The following is a 24,325-nucleotide window of genomic DNA, read 5'->3' as shown; positions in this document are numbered from 1 at the left end:
GCCCGCAACCCAGGTACATGCCCTTGACCGGAATCGAACCTGGGACCTTTCAGTCCGCAGGCCGACGCTCTATCCACTGAGCCAAACAGGTTTCGGCAGGGGAGGTTTATTTTCGTAATTATCCTCCACAGATGGTTATCACCTTGCCATTGTGTTTTCATGTAGAAAACCATGCGTGTGGAAATGTGAAGAATCGCGTTGGTCCCTTCAAAGTTGTAAAACACAGGAGGTTGGATCTGCTCACCAGCCCCATGATTAACCTGCAGAGCGTCCTTGCTCATTATTAACACACAAAATACCAAAACCGTGAAGTCTCTTCCTACACTAAGAAAATGTCTAAAACAGGAATTTTTAGGAGTGAAAAAGACAGATTTAGGAAATTCTAGAAATTTTGGAAATAGAGGACCATGGAAGAAGCACAGGGCTGAAGAGCAGCAGAAGGTATATTTCCATAGGATAGGGGAAGCTGGGAGAAGCAAAAGGTCTACATTTACAAAATAAAGGAAAGGAGGCCCTCATCCAGAAGAAGAAAGCCCAAAGGGAATAGGAAAACAATAAGGAAGGGGGGGGGGAACCTCACACGTCCCATGTGAGGTTGACCTTTGAGCTCAGAGGTTACTGTAGTAACCAGTCCAAGAGAACAGTAGGAATAGTAACCAATCAGAGGGGATATCAAGGCATCAAAATCTACAGCCTTTATAAGCCACAGGGAAAAGGAACTAAGTGGGACCTTTCCCCTTCCTACGTGGGAGTCTGTACTTGCTCTTTTTTTTTTTTTAAATATATTTTATTGATTTTTTACAGAGAGGAAGGGAGAGAGAGAGAGAGAGAGTTAGAAACATCGATGAGAGAGAAACATCGATCAGCTGCCTCCTGCACATCTCCCACTGGGGATATGCCCGCAACCCAGGTACATGCCCTTGACCGGAATCGAACCCGGGACCCTTCAGTCCGCAGGCCGACGCTCTATCCACTGAGCCAAACCGGTTTCGGCATGTACTTGCTCTTTAATAAATCTCCACCTTTGTTAGACCACCTTCTGTCTGTGGATTCATTCTTCGACTCTGGCGGACAAAGAATCCGGGACATCCTGCCCAGTCCAAAATTTCTGCTTCAATGTCCAAAATCACTTTCTCCACGCAGAATTTGCTTTTTGCAAATGGTATGAGGGCATGATCATAACGTTTGTGTTGAAACGCGGCAACGCTCCCAGCGTTCCCACACATGTGTGTGCAGCCCAGAGCACGTCTCTAACATGGGGCCAAGGACCTGCCCTGTTGGCTTCATGGAGCTCTCAGGAGAAAAAGAGGCCCCAGAAGTGGCCGGGGACTTGTAAACAGTCCAGGGAACGGCTCGCCCGAGGGGGCAGCGTTGGCTGTAGAAGAGGGTGGTGAGCAAGAGGAGTATTTCCGGTGGTTCTGATCCTTGGTGGGGACCCTGTGGCAGTCACTGCACAACTGAGCCATGTGGGAAGTCTACTGAGCAGTGTGTCCATCTGCCTGGTTCTGGTCCCGGGAAGGGCTGGACTGACCTCTGTACTCCTTCCTCAGTCTAAAATCCTGCCTCTGCCCGGCCCTCAGGCCCAGAAAGAACCTTACTGGCTACCTAGGGTCTGAGTGAGTTTCCAACTGTGGGACTCTTCGCCCCTTTGGTGAAACAGCAGTGGGTAGGTGCTCAGTGGATAGGTGCTGACAAACAGACCGCCCACCTAGACCGCCCGGTCCTCACCTGTAAAAACAAGGATGGGAGAGGTGATATCTAAAGTAATATGCAAGTTTCAGTGCTCAGAATGTGGGTGCAATTCGACAATGTCCTCAGAGCTCCAGTGGGAGTCTAGGGAGACAGGCTAATGGTGAAGCAGGAGGCAGCTCACCGGGAAGCACACCCGGGCCATCCTACTCCCAGGAAGCTCAGTCAGCATGTCCTGCTCTGACTGCTCTCTCAGCTCAGTCCCAAATGGAGCTCCGCTCAGAAACCTCCTTCGCGTAAAATGAGGATTAAGGACAACTATGTAGGGAAGAGGCTTTTAAAATCTGGAACTATTTTTAAAACCTAAAATATGCGTGCATCGCTAATAAGCTCGGAGCACTTTACAGCCCTTCCCATGTCAAACGCTCAGTGCACAGCCCTCAGGGTGGCCAGGAGGGCGACCATCTCCCACGGTCCAGGGGAGAGAAGCCAGGAGTTGCGGGGGACAGAGCTGAAAGCCGGGCCGGAGAACGTGTCTGAGAACCCAGCCGCCTCCAAAGGCCCGGGAAGGGCCCCCAGGCTTTGTCTGGGCTGTACTGAGGAGAGACTCTTCACAAAGGAGCTGTTTTGCAAAGAACAACAGACGCTGCTATTTTAAACTGGGGTGGGAGATAGTATCGGACCGTTTACACAGGCGAGTGCTGGCGCTGGTGGCCTGACCTCGGAGCCCAGCGCTGGGGGCCCGGAATCCAAGAAAAGCACAGGGGCTGGCCCTGCGGCTCCTGACCCTGGACCTGACCCCCCAGCAGGTGAGCTCGCCAGCAGCTTTGGATTCTGCAATGCGGGCATGGAAACCCGCAGAAGGGTGGGCGGGGGTGTGTGCCCCCCGGTGGTCTTAGGGCCAGAGGGGCTCAGGAAGCTGTGGACGCTTCCCAGGACCTGAGCCAGGACCTGAGCGCAGTCAGCAGACACAAGGCTTCAGGGAGCTAGCCCAGGGCTGTGCTGTGCCCGCCTGTGTGCTGTGCCCGCCTGCGTGTGCTGTGCCTACCTGTGTGCTGTGCCCGCCTGTGTGTGCTGTGCCCGCCTGTGTGTGCTGTGCCCGCCTACGTGTGATGTGCCCGCCTGCGTGTGCTGTGCCCGCCTGTGTGCTGTGCCCGCCTGTTTGTGCTGTGCCCGCCTGCGTGTGCTGTGCCCGCCTGCGTGTGCTGTGCCCGCCTGTGTGCGCTGTGCCCACCTGTGTGCGCTGCCCCCAGCGCTGCCCTTGGGCAACACTGCTGGATGGTAGGAGGCCAGTGAGTCAGGCTCCCTGCGTTCAAACCTCCCTCCACCTCTTCCTAGGCCATAAGCTCTCCGCTTCAGGTGCCCTTCTACGAAACAGAGACAGTGTCCCTGCACCAGGGGGAAGGGTGGGCGGCCAGTGGGCTGACACGGGGCGCCCTAGCCCTGCACCAGGGGGCGGAGTGGGCGGTCAGTGGGCTGACACGGGGTGCCCTAGCCCTGCACCAGGGGGAAGGGTGAGCGGTCAGTGGGCTGATACGGGGCGCCCTAGCCCTGCACCAGGGGGTGGTGTGGGTGGTCAGGGGGCTGACACGGGGCGCCCCAGCCCTGCTGGTGCCGGGACCACTCTGCTCTTTGCTCCCCCACCACCACGAACTCCCCCCCAAACAGGAGTCTCTGACCCCGCACGTCCAATGCACTAGCAGAGGCAACAGGACCAGCCTTCCAGGCTGTGAGGTCAAAAAGGTCAGAAAGAATGCAGGGTAACAACAAGGTGTCACAGCTGCCTGGCGCTTTCAGGGCCTGGGGGCTTCAGAGATTCCACAGAGACCAGCCTGTGACCGGGAGGTGGGGCAGGGCAAGGTGGGCCCCTGGAGCGTCCAGTCCCCCCAGAAGGATTGTCATTTCTAAAACACAGCCCTGCATCTTTCCAGGAAACCAAAACCCAGCCAAGCTCCGCAGCAGGGGGCGGCCTCACACCCCGCTTCCCTCGCCGGAGTTCGAAACGCAGTGTCTGCCACGGCCCAGCTGGAACTTTTATGAAAAATCAGTCCGTGCTCAGAATCTGAAAACTGGGGCGCTGAACCAGGCAGCTTCAGGGGGGACACAAAGGAGGGAGGTGGGGGTTGCCCGCTGCCTCTGGGGTCCTGGCTGCGGTGGCATCCGTGCAGAGAGGTGGGGACACCCACCTTTCGGGGTGGACTGAAGGAATCCGCCCCCGAAACGCTGAAGCCCGAGAACCCCTAGTTCCCGAGCTCTGGGCTCGTGTTTCCTTACAACTCAGCAGAGTTCAGCGCGTGGGGGAAGGGAAGGGAGCCGCCGACTCACACCCGGCAGGAATCCCCGGGTTTCCAAGGAAATAGAGAAAAGCCACCAACCTTGCCGCCGGTCGCGGAAGCGCACCTGGCCAGGCTGCGGGGCTGCCCCGTGGCCCGGGCCCCCGAGGCTCAGGAGCTGGGCCACCACCCAGAGGTTCGCGAGCCGGCTCCTCGGGGCGCATGGCATGGTTCAGGTGTCGGGGGGCAGCCGCGCCGCCGGGGTGAGCTCTCAGCTGGAGGAACTGCTCCCGGGGCCCTGCGGGGAGCCGCCGGCGCGCATGGCCCAGGAGTGGGGCGAGCAGCGGGAGGCTGCCCGGTCTCTCCTTGCTTTTCCCAGCAGAAAGGGGCTCGTTACCGCGACCCCCTCCCGCCTGCAGAAAGGGGAGCGCTCCCCGCTGACAGCGTCTGCGGGGTGCGGGGTGTGCAATGGCTGGGGGTGGGAGGGCGCAGCCCAAGCCCACCCAGGTCCCCACCCCTCTCCGTCCCGCCTCGCGCGGGCTCTGCGCATCTTCCTCCGGGACTCCCACCCCCGCTCCTCCGGCCCCGCCCCAAGCCCGGGCCGCCCGACCAAATAGGGGAGCCCCGCCAGAGCCACCCTGGGCGGGACTCCGACTCCGGGAGAGGCCCCAGGCCAGCCCCTCGCCCGGCCACAAGCGGGAGGAAGATTGGAGCGCAAAGCCGGCTGGCGCCCCCTGCCCTGCCCTCCCCAGCTCAGTGCTGCCCCCTGTCCGGCCGCCCTCCTCCCGGTTCCCAAACTTTTCCTAATACCCTCTCTCCACTGAGACCCCTTAGCTGGTCTCACATCTCTGGGGTTCCCTTGCAGGGCGAGCTGGGACGCCCATGTGAAAAAGTAACAGGTAACTTTTCTCTCTGCCAGGTCACACACAGGGAGACGGTATGCGCCCATCCACTGGCTTGACCTTGGACTAGTCCCTTCCTGCTACAAAAGGTGAGGGGACCGAGTGATAGGAGCCACTGGGAGGCTGCAGGTCTCTCTGGGCTTCCGGCCTCTGTTACCCACCCTTCCTAGCCCACCTCTGCCTTCCCAACGCACACCAGGTGGAGAGGAGAGGAAGCGAGTCAGCCCCAGGAGGTGTCCGCCTCTCTGGGGGCACCCCAACAGGCTGCTGGGGGAGGGGGTGGCCCTTCAGGGGCTTACACTTCACGGAGAGAATGCCACAAACCAGGGAGCTTGCCCGGCTTCCTGAGAACTCGCTGCGATAATCCAGGCAAGATTGTGCACCTCTGGACTTCAGCAGGCCCCTTACTCCATCCGGAGGAATTTGGCCCCATGTTGCTGCTCCATGGCTCCCAGCCAGCCACATGTACCGAGCCAGAGGCTGGGGATGTCAGCTCATCCAACCAGAAAGAGACTAGTTACCTTGATTGGGGGGGGGGGGGGGGGGGGAGACAGCCAATTCAAAGCAGTGACCCACCTGCAAGGTGGTCCTCGCAGGCCTGGGTGGAGAGGCTGCAGAACCTCAGACCGGACACATACACCCGGCACTTCCAGGGCTTGTTAGTTCCCTATGGTTGCCATCACAACGTCCCATACACTTGGCAGCTTCAAGCGCCACAAATTTATTTACCTTACAGTTCCTGAGGTCAGACATCTGAGACAGGGCTCGCAAGGCTCATCCAGGAGATGTTAGCACTGCATTCCTTCCTGGAGGCGCTGGGAGAATCCCTTTTCTCGCCTGTTCCATCTCCTAGAGGGGCTGCCTGCATTCCCTGGCTCATGGCCCTCTTCCTCGTTGTCACAACCAGCAATGGCCTGTTGAGCCTTTTGTGTCACCTCCCCCGTCACTGTCTCTTTTCCCTCCCTCTCCACTTACAGGGACCCTGTGGTTATCCTGGGCCACCAGGACCTACCCAGGATGATCCCCTGGTTGCTGAAAGGCATCAGGGATGAAACGCATCGTCTTAAAGTGAGCTGCTCCGCAACCTGGATTCCATCTGCGGCCCTTATTCCCCAGCGTGTGATAGGACACCGTATGTTGTGCCGTCGTGGGTCAGTCATAGATCGGCGGGGAAAGGCGAGGACATCAGTAATGCAGGACACCACACGGTGTGCCACCGATAGGCTTCCCCGAGAAGGACAGCGTCACCTTGTGAAATCTCTGCCCGCGATACCCAGCCTGCCTCTCAGAGCGAGGAAGCATCAGGCAAACAGAAACTGAGGGAGAGGCTACGAAACAACTGGCCTTTTCTCTTCAAAAGGCCACGAAAGTGCAAGGAAAACTGGAAAACAATTCCAGATGAAAGGAGACCGAAGAGATAGGACAACCAAATGCAGCCCAGCTCTGAATCGGGCCCTTTGTCACAAAGGACATCGCTGGACAATTCGTTAGAAACTTGAAAGGGGAGGGAGGATGCATGGCCTGTGGGCCCCCTGCCAGTCCCGACGGCGTTGCCGTGGTCACGTGGAAGACCGTCCTTGCTGTTAGAGGTACACATGACGGTGTGTGCAGCGGTGGGCCATCTAGTTGACAATTTACTCTCAAATGATTCAGAACACAAAATGTCCTTTTGTTTTTTCACTTCATTCCAACTTCTCTGTAAGTTTGAGACAGTGTCTAAATTTTAAAAAATCATCAAGTGTAACAGCCTGCTGTCATTCTTTAAAATAATTAAACACTCGGCGGAGATGCTGGGGAATTGGAAATTAGAGAAGCGTCATAATGAGAAGTTAGCAGACAGTGGAGTGCTCCTGTCTGGTGGTCTCTGAGCTCCTAGGCTGACAGCCGTGGGTGTCGCCTTTATCAGACTGGTCCTATGTTGGTCCTGGGCCCCATGGCCACCAGCCCCTTTATTTTGGTCTGCCTTAAAGATCGAGTCTGAATTTAGTAAGAGTGTGTCTGTTGTTCCCAAGGAGAGGAAGAAATTGGGGGGGAAATGAATCAGGGAAACTTTGAGTGCTACTGCCTTAGCAAAAGAGAGAATACTTCATTTACTCAGTGAACAATATTTATTGACTGCCTACTATGTCCACACATTAGGAAGGTAGCAATGAATAACATAGTCAAAACCTCTTTCCTCATGCTTGCATATGATCTAGCGTGGGTGTGGGAGACGGAGGAATAGAGAGAAACACACAAATAAATATACAATAGGTAAGGTAGTGATAAGAACAGTGGAGAACAATAGGCAGGCTAAGGACAGGGAGCGAGGAAGGCAAGCTCCTGTTTTACATAAGGGGATTATTTTTAAGGAGTGATTCACTTGCTCAAACCAGAGGCAAGGGCAGGAAAGGAGTCCTGGTTCCACCTACTCAATTGCATAGAAAGAAAAAAGTGAATGACAGAGAATGCTAACTCCACTCACTAGGTCACCAGTTCTCAACCTGTGGGTCGCGACCCCTTTGGGAGTCGAAGGACCCTTTCACAGGGTCGCCTAAGACCATCTGAAAACACATATTGAATATATCCTATCTAATAAAAGAGAGACATGGCAATTGGCGTACGACCGCTACACTTCCCATTGGCTAATCAGGGCGATATGCAAATTAACTGTCAGCCAAGATGGCGGCCGGCAGCCAGGCAGCTTGAAACTAACATGAGGCTTGCTTGCTTCAGTGACGGAGGACTCCAACGTTCCCCGCCTGCCTTGCCGGTCTCTGAGCCTGCAGTTTCAAACATTTTAACAAGTATAGAAGCTAAACAAAACCCCAGAAACCAGCTTTCAGCGAGCTGGGATCTCAGAGCTGGAGTCAGAGCTGGAGTTATACATTGTTTCGAACCGAAACAAACTAGATACCTACTTTCAGCAGCAGAGGCTTAAGAGCTGGAGCCTCAGAGCTAAAGCTGGCCCAGAATAAAGAAAAAAAGGAGCAGTTGGGAGCTTCCGTCACCTGCCAGCCTGAAAACAGCCCTCAGCCCCTCACCCAGACTGGCCAGGCACCCCAGTGAGGACCCCCAACCTGAAGGGTGTGTGACCAGCTGCAAACAGCCATCATCCCCTCACCTAGGCTGGCCAGGCACCCCAGTGGGGACTCCCACCCTGAAGGGTGTGTGACCAGCTGCAAACAGCCATCATCCCCTCACCCAGGCTGGCCAGGCACCCCAGTGGGGACTCCCACCCTGAAGGGTGTGTGACCAGCTGCAAACAGCCATCATCCCCTCACCCAGGCTGGCCAGGCACCCCAGTGGGGACCCCCACCCTGAAGGGTGTGTGACCAGCTGCAAACAGCCATCATCCCCTCACCCAGGCTGGCCAGGCACCCCAGTGGGGACTCCCACCCTGATCCAGGACACCCTTCAGGGCAAACCAGCCAGCCCCACCCATGCACCAGGCCTCTACCCTATATAGTAAAAGGGTAATATGCCTCCCAGCACCGGGATCAGTGGAGCCGAGAGGCCTCCCGGCACCTGGATCAGCGTGACAGGGGGCAGCGCCCAAACCCCCTGATCACCCTGCAGCTCTGTGTGTGACAGGGGGCGGGGCCACAACCTCCCTATCCGCCCTGCTCTGTTTGTGACAGGGGAAGGCTCCCCAACCTCTTGATCAGCCCTGCTCTGTGCCTGATACGGGGGAGCTCCCCAACCTCTGATTGCCCTGAGGCTCTGTGTGTGACAGGGTGCAGCGCCCCAACCCGCCCCCCCCCCCCGCCATGGACCCTGCTCTGTGTGTGACAGGGTAGAGCCATAACCTCCCCATCGGCCCTGCCCTGAGTGTGAGAGTGGCAGCGCCCCAACCCCCTGATCGGCCCTGCTCTGTGGGTGATAGAGGGCGGCGCTCCAACTCCCCTATCGGCCCTACTCTGAGTGACAGGGGAGCTCCTCAACCCCCTGATGGGCCCTGCTCTGTGCATGACAGGGGGCAGCGCCCCAACCCCCTGATTGGCCCTGCTCTGTGCATGACAGGGGGTGGCGCCGCAACGTCCCCATCGACCCTGCCTTGAGTGTGACAGGGGATGGTGCCCCAACCCCCCAGTCGGCCCTACCCTGAGCGTGACTGAGGGTGGCATTGCAACCTCCCAATCCGCCCTGCTCTGTGCATGACAGGGGGCGGCGCCCCAATTCCTCAATCAGCCCTGCTCTGAGCCCGACCAGGGGCTGCACCTAGGGATTAGGCCTGCCCTCTGCCACCCAGGAGCAGGCCTACGCCAGCAGGTCGTTATCTCCAGAGGGGTCCCAGACTGCGAGAGGGCACAGGCCAGGCTGAGGGGCCCCCTCCCCCGCGAGTGCACAAATTTTTGTGCACCGGGCCTCTAGTAATTACATATTGTTTTTGTGATTCATCACTATGCTTTAATTATGTTCAGTTTGTAACAATGAAAGTACATCCTGCATATCAGATATTTACATGACGATTCATAACAGTAGCAAAATTACAGTTATGAAGTAGCAACGAAAATAATTTTATGGTTGGGGGTCACCACCACATGAGGAACTGTATTAAAGGGTCGTGGCATTAGGAAGGTTGAGAACCACTGAGATAGAGTAACTTTGAAACATACACATCAAAATAATTTAAAAAAAATCAGCTTTGACGCTAGGCCTGGATTAAGATAAAAGCTCTCTTTATGGTTTTGCAGAGTCTCAACAGACGTCCAGACGGCTGGGTTATCGCCGCAGCCGGAGAGGGATGCTGGCGGCCCTTTGGTTCCTCAGCGCACAGAGCGCCAGGCTCTCAGCGTCCCTTTCCTGGGACCCAGGGGACCGGGGCCGAGGGCTGGAGGCCTCTGCTAACACCGCACCCACCTGGGCCAGCTTTGCAAACGCTGCTGCCGGGACCGCCCCCTTTGGTGCCTCATAGCCCCTCGGAGGGTTGCAGATGACACCCCAACTCACAGGTTAGTTACCTGTTTGGCGGCCCTGCTTTCTCTCCACCACGTCTCCTGACAGGCCTCCCAGAGCCAAGGGCTGTACTGGCGCAGTCCCTGCTCCCTGCCGTAAGGCAGTGGCCGTGATCAAACCCAGGTGTCGTGACTCACCTCTCAAGGGTGTGTGTGGGTGTGTGTGTGTGTGGGGGGGTGATTTGTATACAGATAGAGTGATGGCGTCTGTGAAACCTGATGTGAGAAAAACAAGTACAAGGGCCACGCGCACCGATCACAGGCGCTAGCGTGGAAGGCAGGAGGTGCCTGTGAGGGACTCTAGAAAGAGGCAAAGCTCTCAAGCGCTCAAGCGGTGACTGGAGAGCGGGCAGCTGCTGCCGGTCGGGCAGGAAGGCTGAAGTTAATGAATCTTGTGATTCGTTACAATTGATTTTCCACTTGATTACAAACCGTAGGTGCAGGGACCATGTTTTATTCATGTTTGCATTTCTCTCAAGGAAAAATGCCAAAAATGAATATGTGATCAGAGGATGGGCGTGGGGGGGGGGGGCTGGTGGGGAAGGTTCTGGGGATGACCTACTTTGAGGCCAAGGAGACACCCCTCTGTTCCTAACTCCGCCTGACCTTGGGGAGTAGATTCTGGTTTCAGGATGAGACTATCCCCTCCTCTCTTTGCCTCAGGGATAAAATACACTCCTTTACAGATTTGCCGAAAGTGAACGTAACTGTTTAAATCGCCAGTCACTACAGCAAGAAGAGGTTCGCTAACATCCACCTAATGGGCGCTTGTCACAACAGAAACACCGTACGCACCTCAGCAGAGGTGGGCACTGGCCACGGCGGGGGGTGGGGGGACAGTGCCCTGAGGCCCCTGTCTGCACAAGGTTCTGGCCCCAGCATTGTATCCTGGAAAATAGACAAGAAAAAGGATCCAATGGCAGGCATTCCACTGGTGAGCATCTGACAGGAGAGACCCAAACCCCAGGCCTGCACACAGTTTCATGGAGGGGAGGGATATGATTTGGATAATGTATTTCAAAATACTTTATTATCAACCATACTAGTGTGTGTTACTCTTAATTCACACCCTAGAAAAAAAGAATATGAACCTGGAGGACAGCGAGGCAACATTTTATCAAAAGCTCACACCACGAGTCAGCAACTAAAACGACTTTAACTGTTTTTATCTGTGATAAACACCAGATGTTCCTTCGCTGGAATACTGAAGCGATGCGGCTTGATGGAGCTATTACAGAGACACTCCCCAACCTTGTACAAACAGGGCAGAAATATCTAGCCAGAGAGACTTCCATTGCCAACCTCGATGGACTAACAGAAGTGCAGTTTGCCCTTTCAGCTTAAACAACTACAAAAATGATGGGTAAAATAGGTGAACAATGGTTTTCACACAACAGACGACGCTCCCTGAGAAGGCAAACGAGTGATGCGAGCCCTACGGTTCCTTGGCCTACCCTTACTACGGTTGTGGTGCAGGGACAGGGACCCCAGACGCTCAGTGCTGTGTCTGCATTGAGGAGACTGGCCAGCGTCGCTAGGAGTTTGCAGGACGGACTATGAAAGAGGGGAGACCTGCCCTATGAAAGAGGGGAGACCTGCCCTATGAAAGAGGGGAGACCTGCCCTATGAAAGAGGGGAGACAGCTGCACGCAGAAAGGGGTTCAGAAACTTGCAGCGGATCCCCTCGAGCCTTTCCTGGAGTGCCGCTCGGCCCTGCATGGGAACAGCTCTGACCGGGAGGAAAGAGAGGGCGCAGGAAAGGTTCAGGTGGGCAGTGCCAGGGATTACAGAGGCCAGGAGCCGCTGGCTCTCCCATGGGCCACCGGGCAATCCTTGTAGTGCACAGGCATCCGGAGGACAGTGCCTTGTGAAACTGGAATTTTTAGGGGTGAAAAAGACAGGTTTTAGGAAATTTTAGAAATTTTGGGAATTAAGAGAACCATGGGCGAAGCACAGGGCTGCAGAGCAGCAGAAGGTGTATTTCCACAGAATAGGGGAGCTGAAACGCTGCAACAGGTACATTTCCATAGACAGGGGGAGCTGGGAGCAGCAAAAGGTCTATATTTACAAAATAAAAAGAAGGAAGCCCTTCATCCGGAAGGAGAAGAAGAAAGCCCAAAGGGAAGAGGAAAACAATAAGGAAGGGGGTGGGGGGGGACCTCACACGTCCCACGGGAGGTTGACCTTTGAGTTCAGGTTGACCTTTGAGCTCAGGAGTTACTATAGTAACCAGTCTACAGGAATAGTGACCAGTCAGGGGGGCTATCAAGGCACCAGAATCTGCAGCCTTTATAAGCCACAGGAAAAAGGAACTCAGTGGGACTCTTCCCCTCTGCCCACGTGGGAGTCTGTACTTCTCTTCAATAAATTTCCACCTTTGCTAGACCACCTTCTGTCCGTGGATTCATTCTTGGACTTCGGCGGACAAAGAATCCGGGTTCCAGTCCAAAAATTCCGTATCACTTGGAAGTGGGCAAAATTAACCTGCAATAAAAGTTGTTCAGGTCTCGCCTTCGAAAGGTCCAAATCATTCACAAGTAGCTTAAATATGGCCCCAAACCAAGTGCAAGGATATTGAAAGAGAACAAAACAATCGAGCACACGAGGTCAAATTCACCATGTGTGTCATATAATTAAAACAGAAGCAGGCATGCAAGAAGCAGGACAATGCAGTTCAGAATGAGAAGAGTCAGTCAATAGAATTAGTAGAGAGAATTAGTAGCTGAGGGTATTTTTTGAGTTATAATAATTACATTTTATAGCAGTGATGGCGAACCTTTTGAGCTCGGCGTGTCAGCATTTTGAAAAACCCTAACTTACTCTGGTGCCGTGTCACACCTAGAAATTTTTTGATATTTGCAACCATAGTAAAACAAAGACTTATATTTTTGATATTTATTTTATATATTTAAATGCCATTTAACAAAGAAAAATCAACCAAAAATATGAGTTTGTGTGTCACCTCTGACACACGTGTCATAGGTTCGCCATCACTGTTTTATAGGTTTAAAAAGAACATGTTGAAGAGAGATATAAAAAAGACCCAAGTTAAACTTCTAGGGTTTAAAAAAACAATGTCTGAGAGGAGAACTACACTACACAGTATCGATAGTTTATTGGACACCGCAGAAGAAACTATTAGTGAGCGTGAAGATGTAGAAACTATACAAAATTAAACACACAGGTAGAGACTTAAAAGAAACATCAGGGAGCTGCGGAAAAACTTTAAATAGCCCAGTATACACGAAGTTGAAGTTCACACAAGGGTTGAGGGGAACCCACAACACTAAGCTTACAGAAAGGGTTGTATAGTCCTTTCGTTTCTGCTTACAAACAAATGTGCGGGGCAGAATTTTCTATGAGACAGACATGCTTCTTTGAAACCTGGTACAGAGGTGGCGGGGAGGGGACCAAGATCAGCCCTGGCCACCGCCAACAGGGATGGAAGTGGGCGGAGTGCAGGGGCTGAGAGTGGAAACATTTCTCACCTGCGTAAATGTCTGACCTGTGTGTGAGCGCTAGGCTGCCCCTGTGATCCCCAGGAAGGGGAGCAAGGAACGGAAGGAATGGAAATGCCAACGCCATGCTGACCATGAGGCACCTGGGACAACTTAGGCCCGGATGCTCTCATTCCATCCCTGATCGTCACAAGCAAGCCTGGAAGTTCATAGGGAGTTAAGACGACCAGTGCCGTCCTCAAAACAAACAAACAATTACAACAGGGGAAGGGCTTGTAGCCTTGGCCACAGGTCAGAATAACCTGGGGAACTTTGCAAAAATAACATCTGGATCTCACTCCAGACCTGTACAATCAGAATTCCCAGGGGAAGACCCCAGAATGTTTCCAAGCCCCTCCAGAGAGGGCGAGGCAGCTAAAGAAACAAAGCATCATCGAGCCGGTATTCTGCGGTGGAAGTGTTTCTCTGTTTTGTTTTTTCCCTCTGACGGGCACTCAGAATCTTAGAAGGGAAAAGCAGTCAGTCCCACCCCGCACTCTCTCCCTCCTCTCCATTCGTGTGGTCTTGTTACCTGGGTTCTCTTTAAGGGGAAGAGTGGCTGTTTCTCTGTGAATGTGCTTCAGAGTAGGAGTTGGGGAAAAGCTACTTCTTTGTGTTAGGACAGTGATTCTCACAGGTTAGTTCATCAAAATCACCTGGAGGGCTTGCTGCACCCTAGATTTCTGGGCCCCTCCCCAGAGCTTCTGACTCAGCAGGTATGGGTGTGGCCTGAGAACCTGCATGGGGCTGCTGCTGCTGCTGGCTGAGGCCACATGTGAGAACCACTAATCTGTGGGTCCTGGGGTGATCCTGTTGCATTTCCTCTCAACAGTGAAAGAAACAGAGTTTCAACAATTAAAGGAGGAAGTGCTCAACCCCAGAAGATGGAGCACCTTAGGAAGGGACAGGAGGAAGCTGGGGAGGTCAGAGGGGTGTGGAGCGTCCGAGGTCAAAGACGGCTATCTGATGTCTTGTGGCATCAGGGCCATAACCTTGAGATACTCAACAGAGGATCCAGAGCTGAGCTCAGCATGAAAAGCAACACTGGCCATGGAGGTGCCCTCTCTGTTAGGCCACTCAGACTTGGACGAGCAGCGACAGCCGTGGGGTGCCAGCGTGGCGTGAGGACCAGGCCCTCCCTCTCTCCTTGGGATTGCATGAGCCTAGGTACTGCCCCAGCGAAGAGCAGGAAGTCTCTAAAGTCGACTGGTCTTGACTTCTCTCCAACTTAGTCAGGGGAGCGTTAAGCCAGGTTTAATTTGATTTAGAAAAATAATAAAATGTGACCTTTTTGTGCTCTCAGAAAGCTATCAAGTAACCCGGACTTGTTTTAATATCTTCTGATGAATCAAGTTCCTAATTACCACTTAATTGTCAAGTTGTGAGTGTGTGGAACATGGGGAGGAGGGCGGGAGAGCATTTGAAACCAAGTTTACAGTTTATGGCAGGGTATTCCAACGGGGGACTGCTTTCGGATTGCTGCATGGTTAGTAAAGGCATGGAATGGATGACTCACTCGTGGATTCAAGCTGCACAGTTTTCCAGGGGCTGTGTCAGGAAGTGAGGATACAGAGCGGGATGAGACGTGGAACCGCGCTAGCTCTCAGGAGGCTTAGAGGAGGGCAGATGTTTATCGTCGTCTGTCTGAGACAGTCATCGCGCTATAATAAATGTTCATGCACCGTCCTGTGGGAACCAGAAAGGATGACTAATTCTCTCTAGGAAATATTAGGAATAACAAGATCTTCCAAAAAGGAAATGATGTGTGGGCTGAGCCTTGCAGGACAATCAGGCAACAGGGATAGAAGAGAAACGGCCATTTAGGCAAAGGGAGCACAGTGGACAAAGAAGGGGTAAGGGAGCTTGCTTATAGGGAGGACAGTGGGCTGATGGTAGTGCCTTTCAGCAGAAGGGATATTGCAGCCGGTGGAGAGACGTTGATAATTGTGGTACAATAGGCGGTGGGATCCATTTGAAAGACCCCATATTCATATTCAGCTGGTATGAGTGAGTGTAACCGAAAGTTTTAAAGATGTTTATATGTCTCCATCCCTATTGGCTAAGCCCTGCCCCCATCCTCCTGAGTAAGACCTCCCTGGGCTGCCTGAGACCCCCTCCCCTCATCTCTCTGTCATTAGCAACCAGAAGGTTAACCCCTGGCATAGCGGGGCCCTCTCCATATTTCTGCTCTTATGTTTAATATGTCCATTCTTCTTTCTTTGAAATTAATTTATTTGTCTTTCTCTAGTACAATGGTTCTCAACCTGTGGGTCGCGACCCCTTTGGGGGTGGAATGACCCTTTCACAGGGGTCGCCTAAGACCATCGGAAAACACATATATAATTACATATTGTTTACAGTAGCAAAATTACAGTTATGAAGTAGCAACGAAAACAATTTTATGGTTGGGGATTGCCACAACATGAGGGACTGTATTAAAGGGTCGCAGCATTAGGAAGGTTGAGAACCACTGCTCTAGTATCTTCAGTTGGAAGCTCAGATCATTGATGTTTAATGCTTCTTTTTTAAATTTTATGTATGTATTTATTAAATTTTCATTGTTGAGAGTATTACAGATGTAGATGTCTCCCCCTTTCTTTCCCCCAATTGCCCCCCTCCACCTGGTTCCCACCTTGCCCCAGGCCCTTACCACCCTATTGTCTGTGTCCATGGCAATGCATATATGCATGTAAGTTTTTGGTTAGTGTCTTCTCATGCCTCCACCCCCCTCTGAGATTTGTCAGTTTGTTTTCTTTCTTTCTTTCTTTTTAAAAAAAGCACTTATAGCCATAAATTTCCCCTCTAAGTACTGTTTTAATTGTATCCCACAAATTTTGATATGTGATATTTTTATTACGATTTACTTTAAAATATAATTTTATAATCTATAACATTCTATAAATGTTAGTTCTTCTTTAATCATGGCAAAAATAAGTTCTTAATTCTGAAACATCTGAGGACTTCTAGTTATCATTCTTTCGTTGATTTCTAGTTTCATTCAGTGTGCTCAAACACACATGTTCTGTATCATTTCAAGCCTTTGACATTTGTTGAAACCTGGTTTGGGCCCAGCATGTGGCCTGTATTGGTGAGTGTTCTATGTATACTGGAAGGAAGTGTATATTTTGGGTTGCTGAGAATAGAGCGAAGACCTTACCCTTAGGAGGTGCCCCTTCTGAGGTTTTTCCCTGAAAACCTGGGCTATTTTCTTATTCTTCTCCACCTGACTAGGCTTGACCTTCAATCCCCATTGCCCATCCCTGTGTAGTTGACATATCTACTCAGCTGAGTAGCCCTTCAAATCCTGTCTTCTGTTGGGCCCATGACAATTTGCCACCCCACTGTGAGCCTTTAAGATGATCCCAAATGATTCTTGCCTCCTACGCATCATATTATTGTAAAACTCCCTTCTGTTTGAGTGTGGACTGGACCTGATCACTCATCTCTGAAGAATAAAATATGGCGGGAGTGATGCTTCTGATATTAGGTTATAAAAAGACTATACCTTTTATGCTGCGTTCTCTCTCGCTCATCACTCACCCTGGTGGAAACTAGCTGCTTTATTGTAAATTAGCCCTGCAGACACTTCCACATGGAGAAAGATCAAGGCCAACCACCAATCATGTGTGTGAACCTTACGGCAGCTTCCTCACCTTCCCACTAAAGCCTTCATTCAGGTAAAACCACAGCCCCACCTGATAGCTTGACTGCAACCTCATGAGAGCCCATGAGTCGTTGACATGGTGCTTCACCTGGATTCCCGCCCTACAGAAACAGATAATCAGTACTTGTTGTTTTAAATCATAAAGTTTTGCACAAATTGTTATTTATCAAGAGGTAACATACAGAGAAAAATAGAGAAATAATGAGAAGTAGATGAATTTAGGGTTTTTTTTTTTGGTTTGGGGAGATTTGCTTTTTTTCTTGAGGAGATGCTAACAGAACCTACTAGACTAGGTTATATGGAACAGGAGAAGTAAAGAATTACTCTTGAGTTTAGCTTGAACATCTAAGTGAACAGGCATGCCATTTACTAAGATTGAGAAATCTGATGACACATCAGCAGCCAGGTAGAACTGCCAAGTAGCAGTTAGTATAAAATTCTGGCGCTCTGAGGATTCAGGGCTGGGAATCAGATCTGGAATAATAGTGGTACCAGCCTCGCTGATTGTGAGCACTGGGTGAGATAATGCAGATGAAGCATTTTGCACAGTGCACCCACCTGTCATCTGTAGTAGGTGGAATTGTGTCCTCCAAAAGGTATGTTCAAGTGCTAGCCCTGGTACCTGTGGACGTGACCTTGCTTGGAATGAGGGTCTTTCAGATACAATTAAGATGAAGTCCTGCTGAACGAAAACAAACCCCAATTCAATGACTGGTGTCCTGATATGGAGAGAACACACACACACACACACACACACACACACACACACACAGAAACTGTTATCTGAAGACAGAGGCAGAGGTGGGAGTGACTCAGCTACAAACCAAGGATTTGCCTCAGAGCCATCAGAAATCAAGGAGGGCGTGGGCTGCTTTCTTCCTCAGAGCCTACAGAAGAAAGCAACCCTACCAACACCTTGACTTCTGACTTCTAGCCTCTGGAACGTTGCAAGAATAAATTTCTGTTGTTTTAAATCATCCCATTTGTGATCATTTGTTACAGCCACCCTGGGAAAATAACAGTGTCCAAATAGATGTGTAATGTGAATGGTTATCGTTGCTTCTATTATTATTCATATTGTACTATTGTTGTTGTTACTATGTCTCCAAACACCTAATACTTTGCTTTGCACACAGTAGGACCTCAGGTCATGGTTATGGTAGACTGTCTGCATCCCAGCAGCACTCTCTGAGGGTCGCACTTGGGAAGAGCGTCTCCTGAGGACTCAGTCTGGTGGTTCTGGCTAGCACGCACGGCCCTCTTAGCCCAACAGCGAAGAAAATGTCACCTGCTGAGCTTGAAATTGATTTTAGTGAAATTCAGCAAACCCCCCTTCTCTTGCTTTGCTTCCCATCCCAGTGTGTGATAAACCACCATTGGACACTAATTCTTCTCTGGCACTTACATTTTTTTTACATGAAGAGCTAGAAAAGGAATAAAAGTTCAGATGTTCCCAAACTTGGGGGGAGGAGAGGGGATTAGTCTCACCTGGAATAATGTGCTTAAAACGCAGATTCTTGGGCCCCTTTCCAATTCCACTGAGAATCAGACTCTCTGGGGCTGGTTTGAAGCTGGGAGGAGGCTGCAAGCTCCCTAGCTGACTTTGATGTCACCTGCTCAGCACCTGTCCTCAATATTTGAAAACCAGAAATATGCATATCAGGAAACTGGGTAAAGGGCTTAACAGTATGCCCTCTGCTTCCTTTTTTTTGCAACAGCACCTGGAAATAATAGAGAGGGGGAGGGATTTAATAGAGAAATAGCTGGTAAAAAATGAAGTGAAAAGTGATCATGAAGGTGAGACTATTAAAAAGGAGATAAGAGGTGTCCACAGACGCAGACCGTTGATTTAAAGTAATAATCCAGGCAGAGCTGCACTTTTCCACATCAGAATTGTTCAAAGGGAGTGGTTTTTTGTTTTTGCTTTTGCTAAAGCCCTGGCACCCCCTAGTGGGAAAGATAAGCAGTTCAGCGTCTGTAAGAAGAGGTTCTCTCCAAAGGGTTCTCTCGCTTTGGAATCAAAATTGTTTCCATTTCCCTTCATAGGCTCTGGGCACAAAGTTCCTTTTCTACTAAGTTTTTTTTTTTCCTTTCTCCTCTGCTTCAAAGTCTCGGCCTCTTTATCTGTCAGTAAAGTCGAGAACCTATCAGGACTGAGGACCGTTATGTTTAAAGATACTTTCATTTCAATTTAGTTCCAGACAGTAAGGAAAACATTTCAAGTTTTCGGAAGTCCATTCCAAAAAGTGTCAGCTGTCATTGAAATAAAGCCCGATTTGAGAAGTGATTAAAGTGATTTATACTCGTTCCCTTTGCCCAAAGGAACACAGAAGCTCCCTTAGAGCAGCGGTTCTCAACCTGTGGGTCACGACCCTTTTGGGGGTCGAACGACCCTTTCACAGGGGTCGCCTAAGACCATCGGAAAACACATATATAATTACTATTGTTTTGCGATTAATCACTATGCTTTAATTATGTTCAATTTGTAACAATGAAAATACATCCTGCATATCAGATATGTACATGACGATTATCACAGTAGCAACATTACAGTTATGAAGTAGCAACGAAAATAATTTTATGGTTGGGGGTCACCACACCACGAGGAGCTGTATTAAAGGGTCGCGGCATCAGGAAGGTTGAGAACCACTGCCTTAGAGTTTACTTTCTTTGGCCTGGAAAACACCTGCTAAGGAGTTCTTGTCAGAACAGTAGTGGGCAGAGGGAGCTGGTGACCCAAAGCAGCCCTGTGTGGTCCTCTTTCGACTCCATCAAGGCAACGGAGCGCGTGTGTGTGTGTGAGAAACCGTTTGTTGAAGAACATTGGGCTGAGGGCTGGACAGGTAGAATCCAATGTCTGTGAATTCGGCTCACCGACTGATTTTATGTCTACTCAGCTTCCGTTCTCAGAATCTACCAAAGCAGAGGGTAGCACTTGAACCAGACTTTTACGACGGGAAGATCCTTTGAAAATCCTGACAACCACAGACGCCCGTTCAAGTGGCCGCTAACTGAAGAAAGCAGAGAGAAGCTTGCGTCTGTTGTGTATTCAGCAAGAGCCCGCCCTCTGGTTTGGCATCTGGGCATGAAAAGGAGCCGTGGCCATTCTTTTAAAAAAAAAAAAATGGGCAGGTAGATCAGATCGTGCACGTTCAGAACCACACTCCATCACATTTCAAAGATAAATCGGAGGGAGGAAGGAAACATCCCTATAGACACGTTTGGCAATAAAAAAACAAAAAGAAGAAGAAAAGGGGGTCGCAAATCCAAGCAGACGGTCTCCAACAACACCGGGGAGTAAAAGGTTGCGATCATTTCCTCCTGAAATTTGGTAACAAGAAAGGGGGAGCGGGCGGGCTGGCTCTGCCTGCTGCCCTCCTCCCTGTCCTCCCCGGTGCGGGCGCGGCCAAGTTCAGCACCTCGGAAAGCGCCCCCTCACTCCCTGGGGTTCACGCATGCTCCTCGCGAGCCCGCAGCCTGGCTTTGCGGGGCCGGGGCCACTCGGGCGCGCGGCGGGCAGCTCACAGGGAGTCGAGGACATCGGCGACGCAGGCAGCGGGGCGACACAGACAGACCAGACCTCGGGAGAGTCAGAGCGAGGGAGGCGGGTCTCTCCGGTGCCTCCTTTCCCCCCAAAGGACAGAAACCTCCTCGGAGCTGCAGGAGAAACCCACAAAGGTATTTGAAAGAGAAGGCGCGGGCCCCCAATAACCGGATGGGCTGTGCGCTAGTGCCCAAGTGACAGCGGGACCCCGGAGACTCTGGTCTCGGCCCCAGAACCCTCGCCGCTGGCCTTAGGAGCTGCGACCCTCCTCTGCTCGCCGACTCCCTCCGGAGCCGAGCGGAGCGCATCTCCCGCGCCCAGGTCCGCGCGCCCCAGCTCCGAGGCGCCGCCTTCGGCTGCTGCTCCGAAAGCTCCCTGCCCGCCCTGCGCCCTCGCCCCGTATCGGAGCCCCGGACGAGCCGGACGCCCTCGGTCGGGGCTTGTCCCCCGGAACATGACCTAGAGGCACCTGCACACGCCGGGGCCGCTGCTGCCACGAGGGCCACCATGAGCGCGGCGGCCGGCGGGGACGAGCTCGCGGGACTCGCCCAGCGCATCCCGCACCTTCTGCGGGAGGCCAACGCGAGCGCCAACGCGTCGCTGCCGCGCCAGGATCCGTGGTGGGAGCTGGGGCTGGAGTCGCCCGAAGGCGCGGCGCCCGGGCACCCCCCGGGGGGCGGCGGCGGGGCCGGGCGCGCGGACGCCGAGGCCCGGGTGCGCGTCCTGCTGAGCGCGGCGTACTGGGTGGTGTGCGCGCTGGGGCTGGCGGGCAACCTGCTGGTGCTCTACCTGATGCGGAGCCGGCGGGGCTGGCGCCAGTCCTCCATCAACCTCTTCGTCACCCACCTGGCGCTGACCGACCTCCAGTTCGTGCTCACCCTGCCCTTCTGGGCGGTGGAGAACGCGCTGGACTTCAGGTGGCCCTTCGGCCAGGCCATGTGTAAGCTCGTGTCCCTCGCGACGTCCGTGAACATGTACGCCAGCGTCTTCTTCCTCACCTCCATGAGCGTGGCGCGCTACCGCTCCGTGGCCTCGGCCCTCCGGAGCCACGGGGGCCGGAGCCGAGGCCCCGGCCGGCGCTGCTTCTCGGCCCAGGCGCTGTGCGCGCTGATCTGGGCCGCGGCAGTGCTGGCCTCGCTGCCCAACGCCCTGTTCGCCACCACCGTCCGGGTGCTGGGCGAGGAGCTGTGCCTGGTGCGCTTCCCCGACCGGGCGCCGGGCGGCGGCCGGCAGTTCTGGCTGGGCCTCTACCACCTGCAGAAGGTGCTGCTGGGCTTCCTGCTGCCGCTGGGCGTCACCAGCCTGTGCTACCTGCTGCTGGTGCGCTTCCTCTCCGGCCGCCGCGTGGCGGGGACCCCGGGAGGGGCCCCGGCGGCCGGGGGCGGCCTGGCAGCCGCCAGCGCCCGGAGACGGTCCAAGGTCACCAGGTCGGTGAGCCTCCTGGTCCTCGCCTTCTTCCTGTGCTGGCTGCCCAACCAGGCGCTCACGGCCTGGGGCGTCCTCATCAAGCTGGACGCCGTGCCCTTCAGCCGGGGCTACTTCCTGTGCCAGGTGTACGCCTTCCCGGTGAGCGTGTGCCTGGCGCACGCCAACAGCTGCCTCAACCCCGTGCTCTACTGCCTGGCGCGCCGCGAGTTCCGCCAGGCGCTCAAGGCCTGGCTGTGGCGCCTGGCGTCGCCGTCGCTCACCAGCACGCGCCCCTTCACCGCCACCTCCAAGCCGGAGCCCGAGGACCCGGCGCTGCCCACCCTGGCGCCCCTCCGTCCCCTCGCGGAGCCCGACCTGCGCTCCTACCCGCCGGGGGTGGTGGTCTACAGCGGCGGGCGCTACGACCCGCTGCCCAGCAGCTCTGCCTGCTGAGCGGGGCGGAGGAGCGAGGAGAGAGGGCCGGGTGCCTGCTGGGGGCGGGGGTGCCGGGGCTGGCTCAGAGCGGGAGGCTTCCGAACCGGGTGGAGAGGAATCTGGCGGAGGGGCCGAGTCAGCCTCACCCGGGGCCAGGCCACCGCCCTCCGGCCCTCCCACCGGCACCTCTCCTCGCCTCCTGGGCCAGCACTGGGCAGGGACAAGGCATCAGGACTGTGGAGAGCTCGGGGTGAGAGGAATGGGGCTCAACCAAATGGAGCAGACAATCCAGCGCATTTGTTCCAGCGACTTTTCCGGAGCCCTCGAAAGGGTCCTCTAGGCACATGCAGCCAGGGGTGCCCACCCCCAAACCTTTCCTCTGGCCTCGGCCCGGAGACTGCCACGGGGTGGAGGTCTGATCTGCGTGGCTTTGCGGGCACCAAGAAACTTTTGAGTTGGGAGAAAGGAGTGACAGTCTCTGCCCCCAGGCGAAAAGCACCGTGAGAGAGGCACCCCCAGGGGTACCATCCCCATCTCCACTCTGCGGGACCTCTGCCCTCCAATGGCTTGGGGCAAAACATTTGTATCCAGAGCAGAGCCATTGGCTGGGGAGTGCATCACAGAGGCGGGGAGTGGAGGCCGGGTGACTAGAGGGGCTGGATAGAGGCCTCCTCAGGCTACTGCCTCTAAGGAAAAGGGGGCTCTCGCGCTCACTTAACAGCAGGAGGTGAGTGCACTGCCAGTAGGAAGCCAGGGCTCCGGGTTCTCCCCAGAGCCCCTTGGGTGCCTGGAGACACTGTGCCCCCCAATCTGTGCCCTGCAGACTGGGAGCTGTGCCCAGGAGCAACTTGAAGAGGTCTGAGTAGACATGTTACTGTGTGTGTGTGTGTGTGTGTGTGTGTGTGAGAGAGAGAGAGAGAGAGAGAGAGAGAGAGAGAGAGAGAGAGAGAGAATGTTCTAGCTCCCTTCCCCATCGCAGCAGCCCATTCAGTGTCCATCTGAAAAGAGCTTCATGTGTAATAAAGCGCATGCCCTGTGGTTGGCCAGAGGTGACTAAGTTTGACTTCCTGGGGGTCCAGGTAAGACACACCCTCCCAGCTGGCCAATCATTCATTTCAAAGTCTTCAGGCAAACACCAGAACAGCCCCTGGAGAACAGGTGAGGAGCTACACACTGAATTCAGGAAGTGATGCCATTTGCACTTGCAGAGGCCCAGGTTGTGTCGGCACAACAAGGAAGGCGGCTTGTTGCTGTTGCTTTTGTCATGCCCAGCGCGGGGTCACGTGGGCTCCTCTGGGTATTCACCCCAGGCTCCTCTCAGTCAGCCTGGCCTTGCTTCTCCAAGTGGGGTGATGTGAAGGGGAGCGGGAGGAAGGAAGACTGGGGAAGACCGAGTAGCTTGACATGTGACTCGCCCAGAAGAATGACTTCACTTGGGGGTGAATGTACCAACGGCGTGCAGGGGCTGGTTGGCGGCAGGCTGTGAGAGACAGCCTGTGGAGAGGACAGCCAGGCTCAGAGGCTCAGGGGAACAACAGCACGCTGGGGGGAAGTGGGGGGAGACAGCCCCCCTCGGTGTGGAAATACCCGGGGACCTGGAGAAAATGGAATAAACTGCCGGATCCTGGAGTGCCTGGCGCTGGCTTCCTGCCGTGGGTCCTGCAGGTCGCAAGTGTGAGCGTTGGGAAGGGGGTGCCCCCTTTGGTGTAAGCCTCCCCCCTTCCCCCCCCCCCCCCGCCCCGCACATGGCCTAGGAGGGCCAGGTCACAGGGCTGTCCCAGATGCCCACACCAGCACTGCCCGCCACAGGTGTGCTAACCCAATAGCAGCAGAGAGTGGCTCTTAAACAAAAAGGAGGCAATTAGAAAAGGAGGCAATCAAGACAATTGCAGCCGCCACCTGGAAGCCCGAGCAGCAGCGAGAGGAGGAGGAGGGTGAGCTAGGAGCCCCGGTTTGAGACCACAGGAACCTGGGAGG

General features: G+C 53.8%; 2 protein-coding genes across 2 annotated transcripts in view; one reads left to right on the top strand and one right to left on the bottom strand.

Moving 5' to 3' along the window:
• The window catches only part of ADAMTS12 (ADAM metallopeptidase with thrombospondin type 1 motif 12), a 188,460-nt gene extending 183,977 nt beyond the window's left edge, over positions 1-4,483 (bottom strand). The window contains exon 1 of the mRNA XM_059694981.1: positions 4,065-4,483. Within this exon, the coding sequence (XP_059550964.1) occupies positions 4,065-4,191 (127 nt within the window). The 5' untranslated portion in view covers positions 4,192-4,483. The remainder of the gene's footprint in view (positions 1-4,064) is intronic.
• Positions 4,484-20,716: 16,233 nt separating this feature from the next.
• RXFP3 (relaxin family peptide receptor 3) lies at positions 20,717-22,366 on the top strand. The gene has a single exon (XM_059691884.1). The coding sequence runs from the start codon at positions 21,014-21,016 to the stop codon at positions 22,364-22,366; it is 1,353 nt and encodes a 450-aa protein (XP_059547867.1). The 5' UTR covers positions 20,717-21,013.
• The last annotated feature ends 1,959 nt before the right edge of the window (positions 22,367-24,325 follow it).

This window comes from Myotis daubentonii, chromosome 4 (assembly GCF_963259705.1).
Source record: "Myotis daubentonii chromosome 4, mMyoDau2.1, whole genome shotgun sequence".
NCBI classification, from domain to species: domain Eukaryota; kingdom Metazoa; phylum Chordata; class Mammalia; order Chiroptera; family Vespertilionidae; genus Myotis; species Myotis daubentonii.
The sequence above is the reverse complement of the archived record's forward strand: the minus strand, read 5'-3'. Positions and strand labels throughout refer to the sequence as shown.

Excerpts from the sequence above, each read along its gene's own strand:
- RXFP3 (XM_059691884.1), top strand. The coding sequence starts at position 21,014 with ATGAGCGCGGCGGCCGGCGGGGACGAGCTCGCGGGACTCGCCCAGCGC.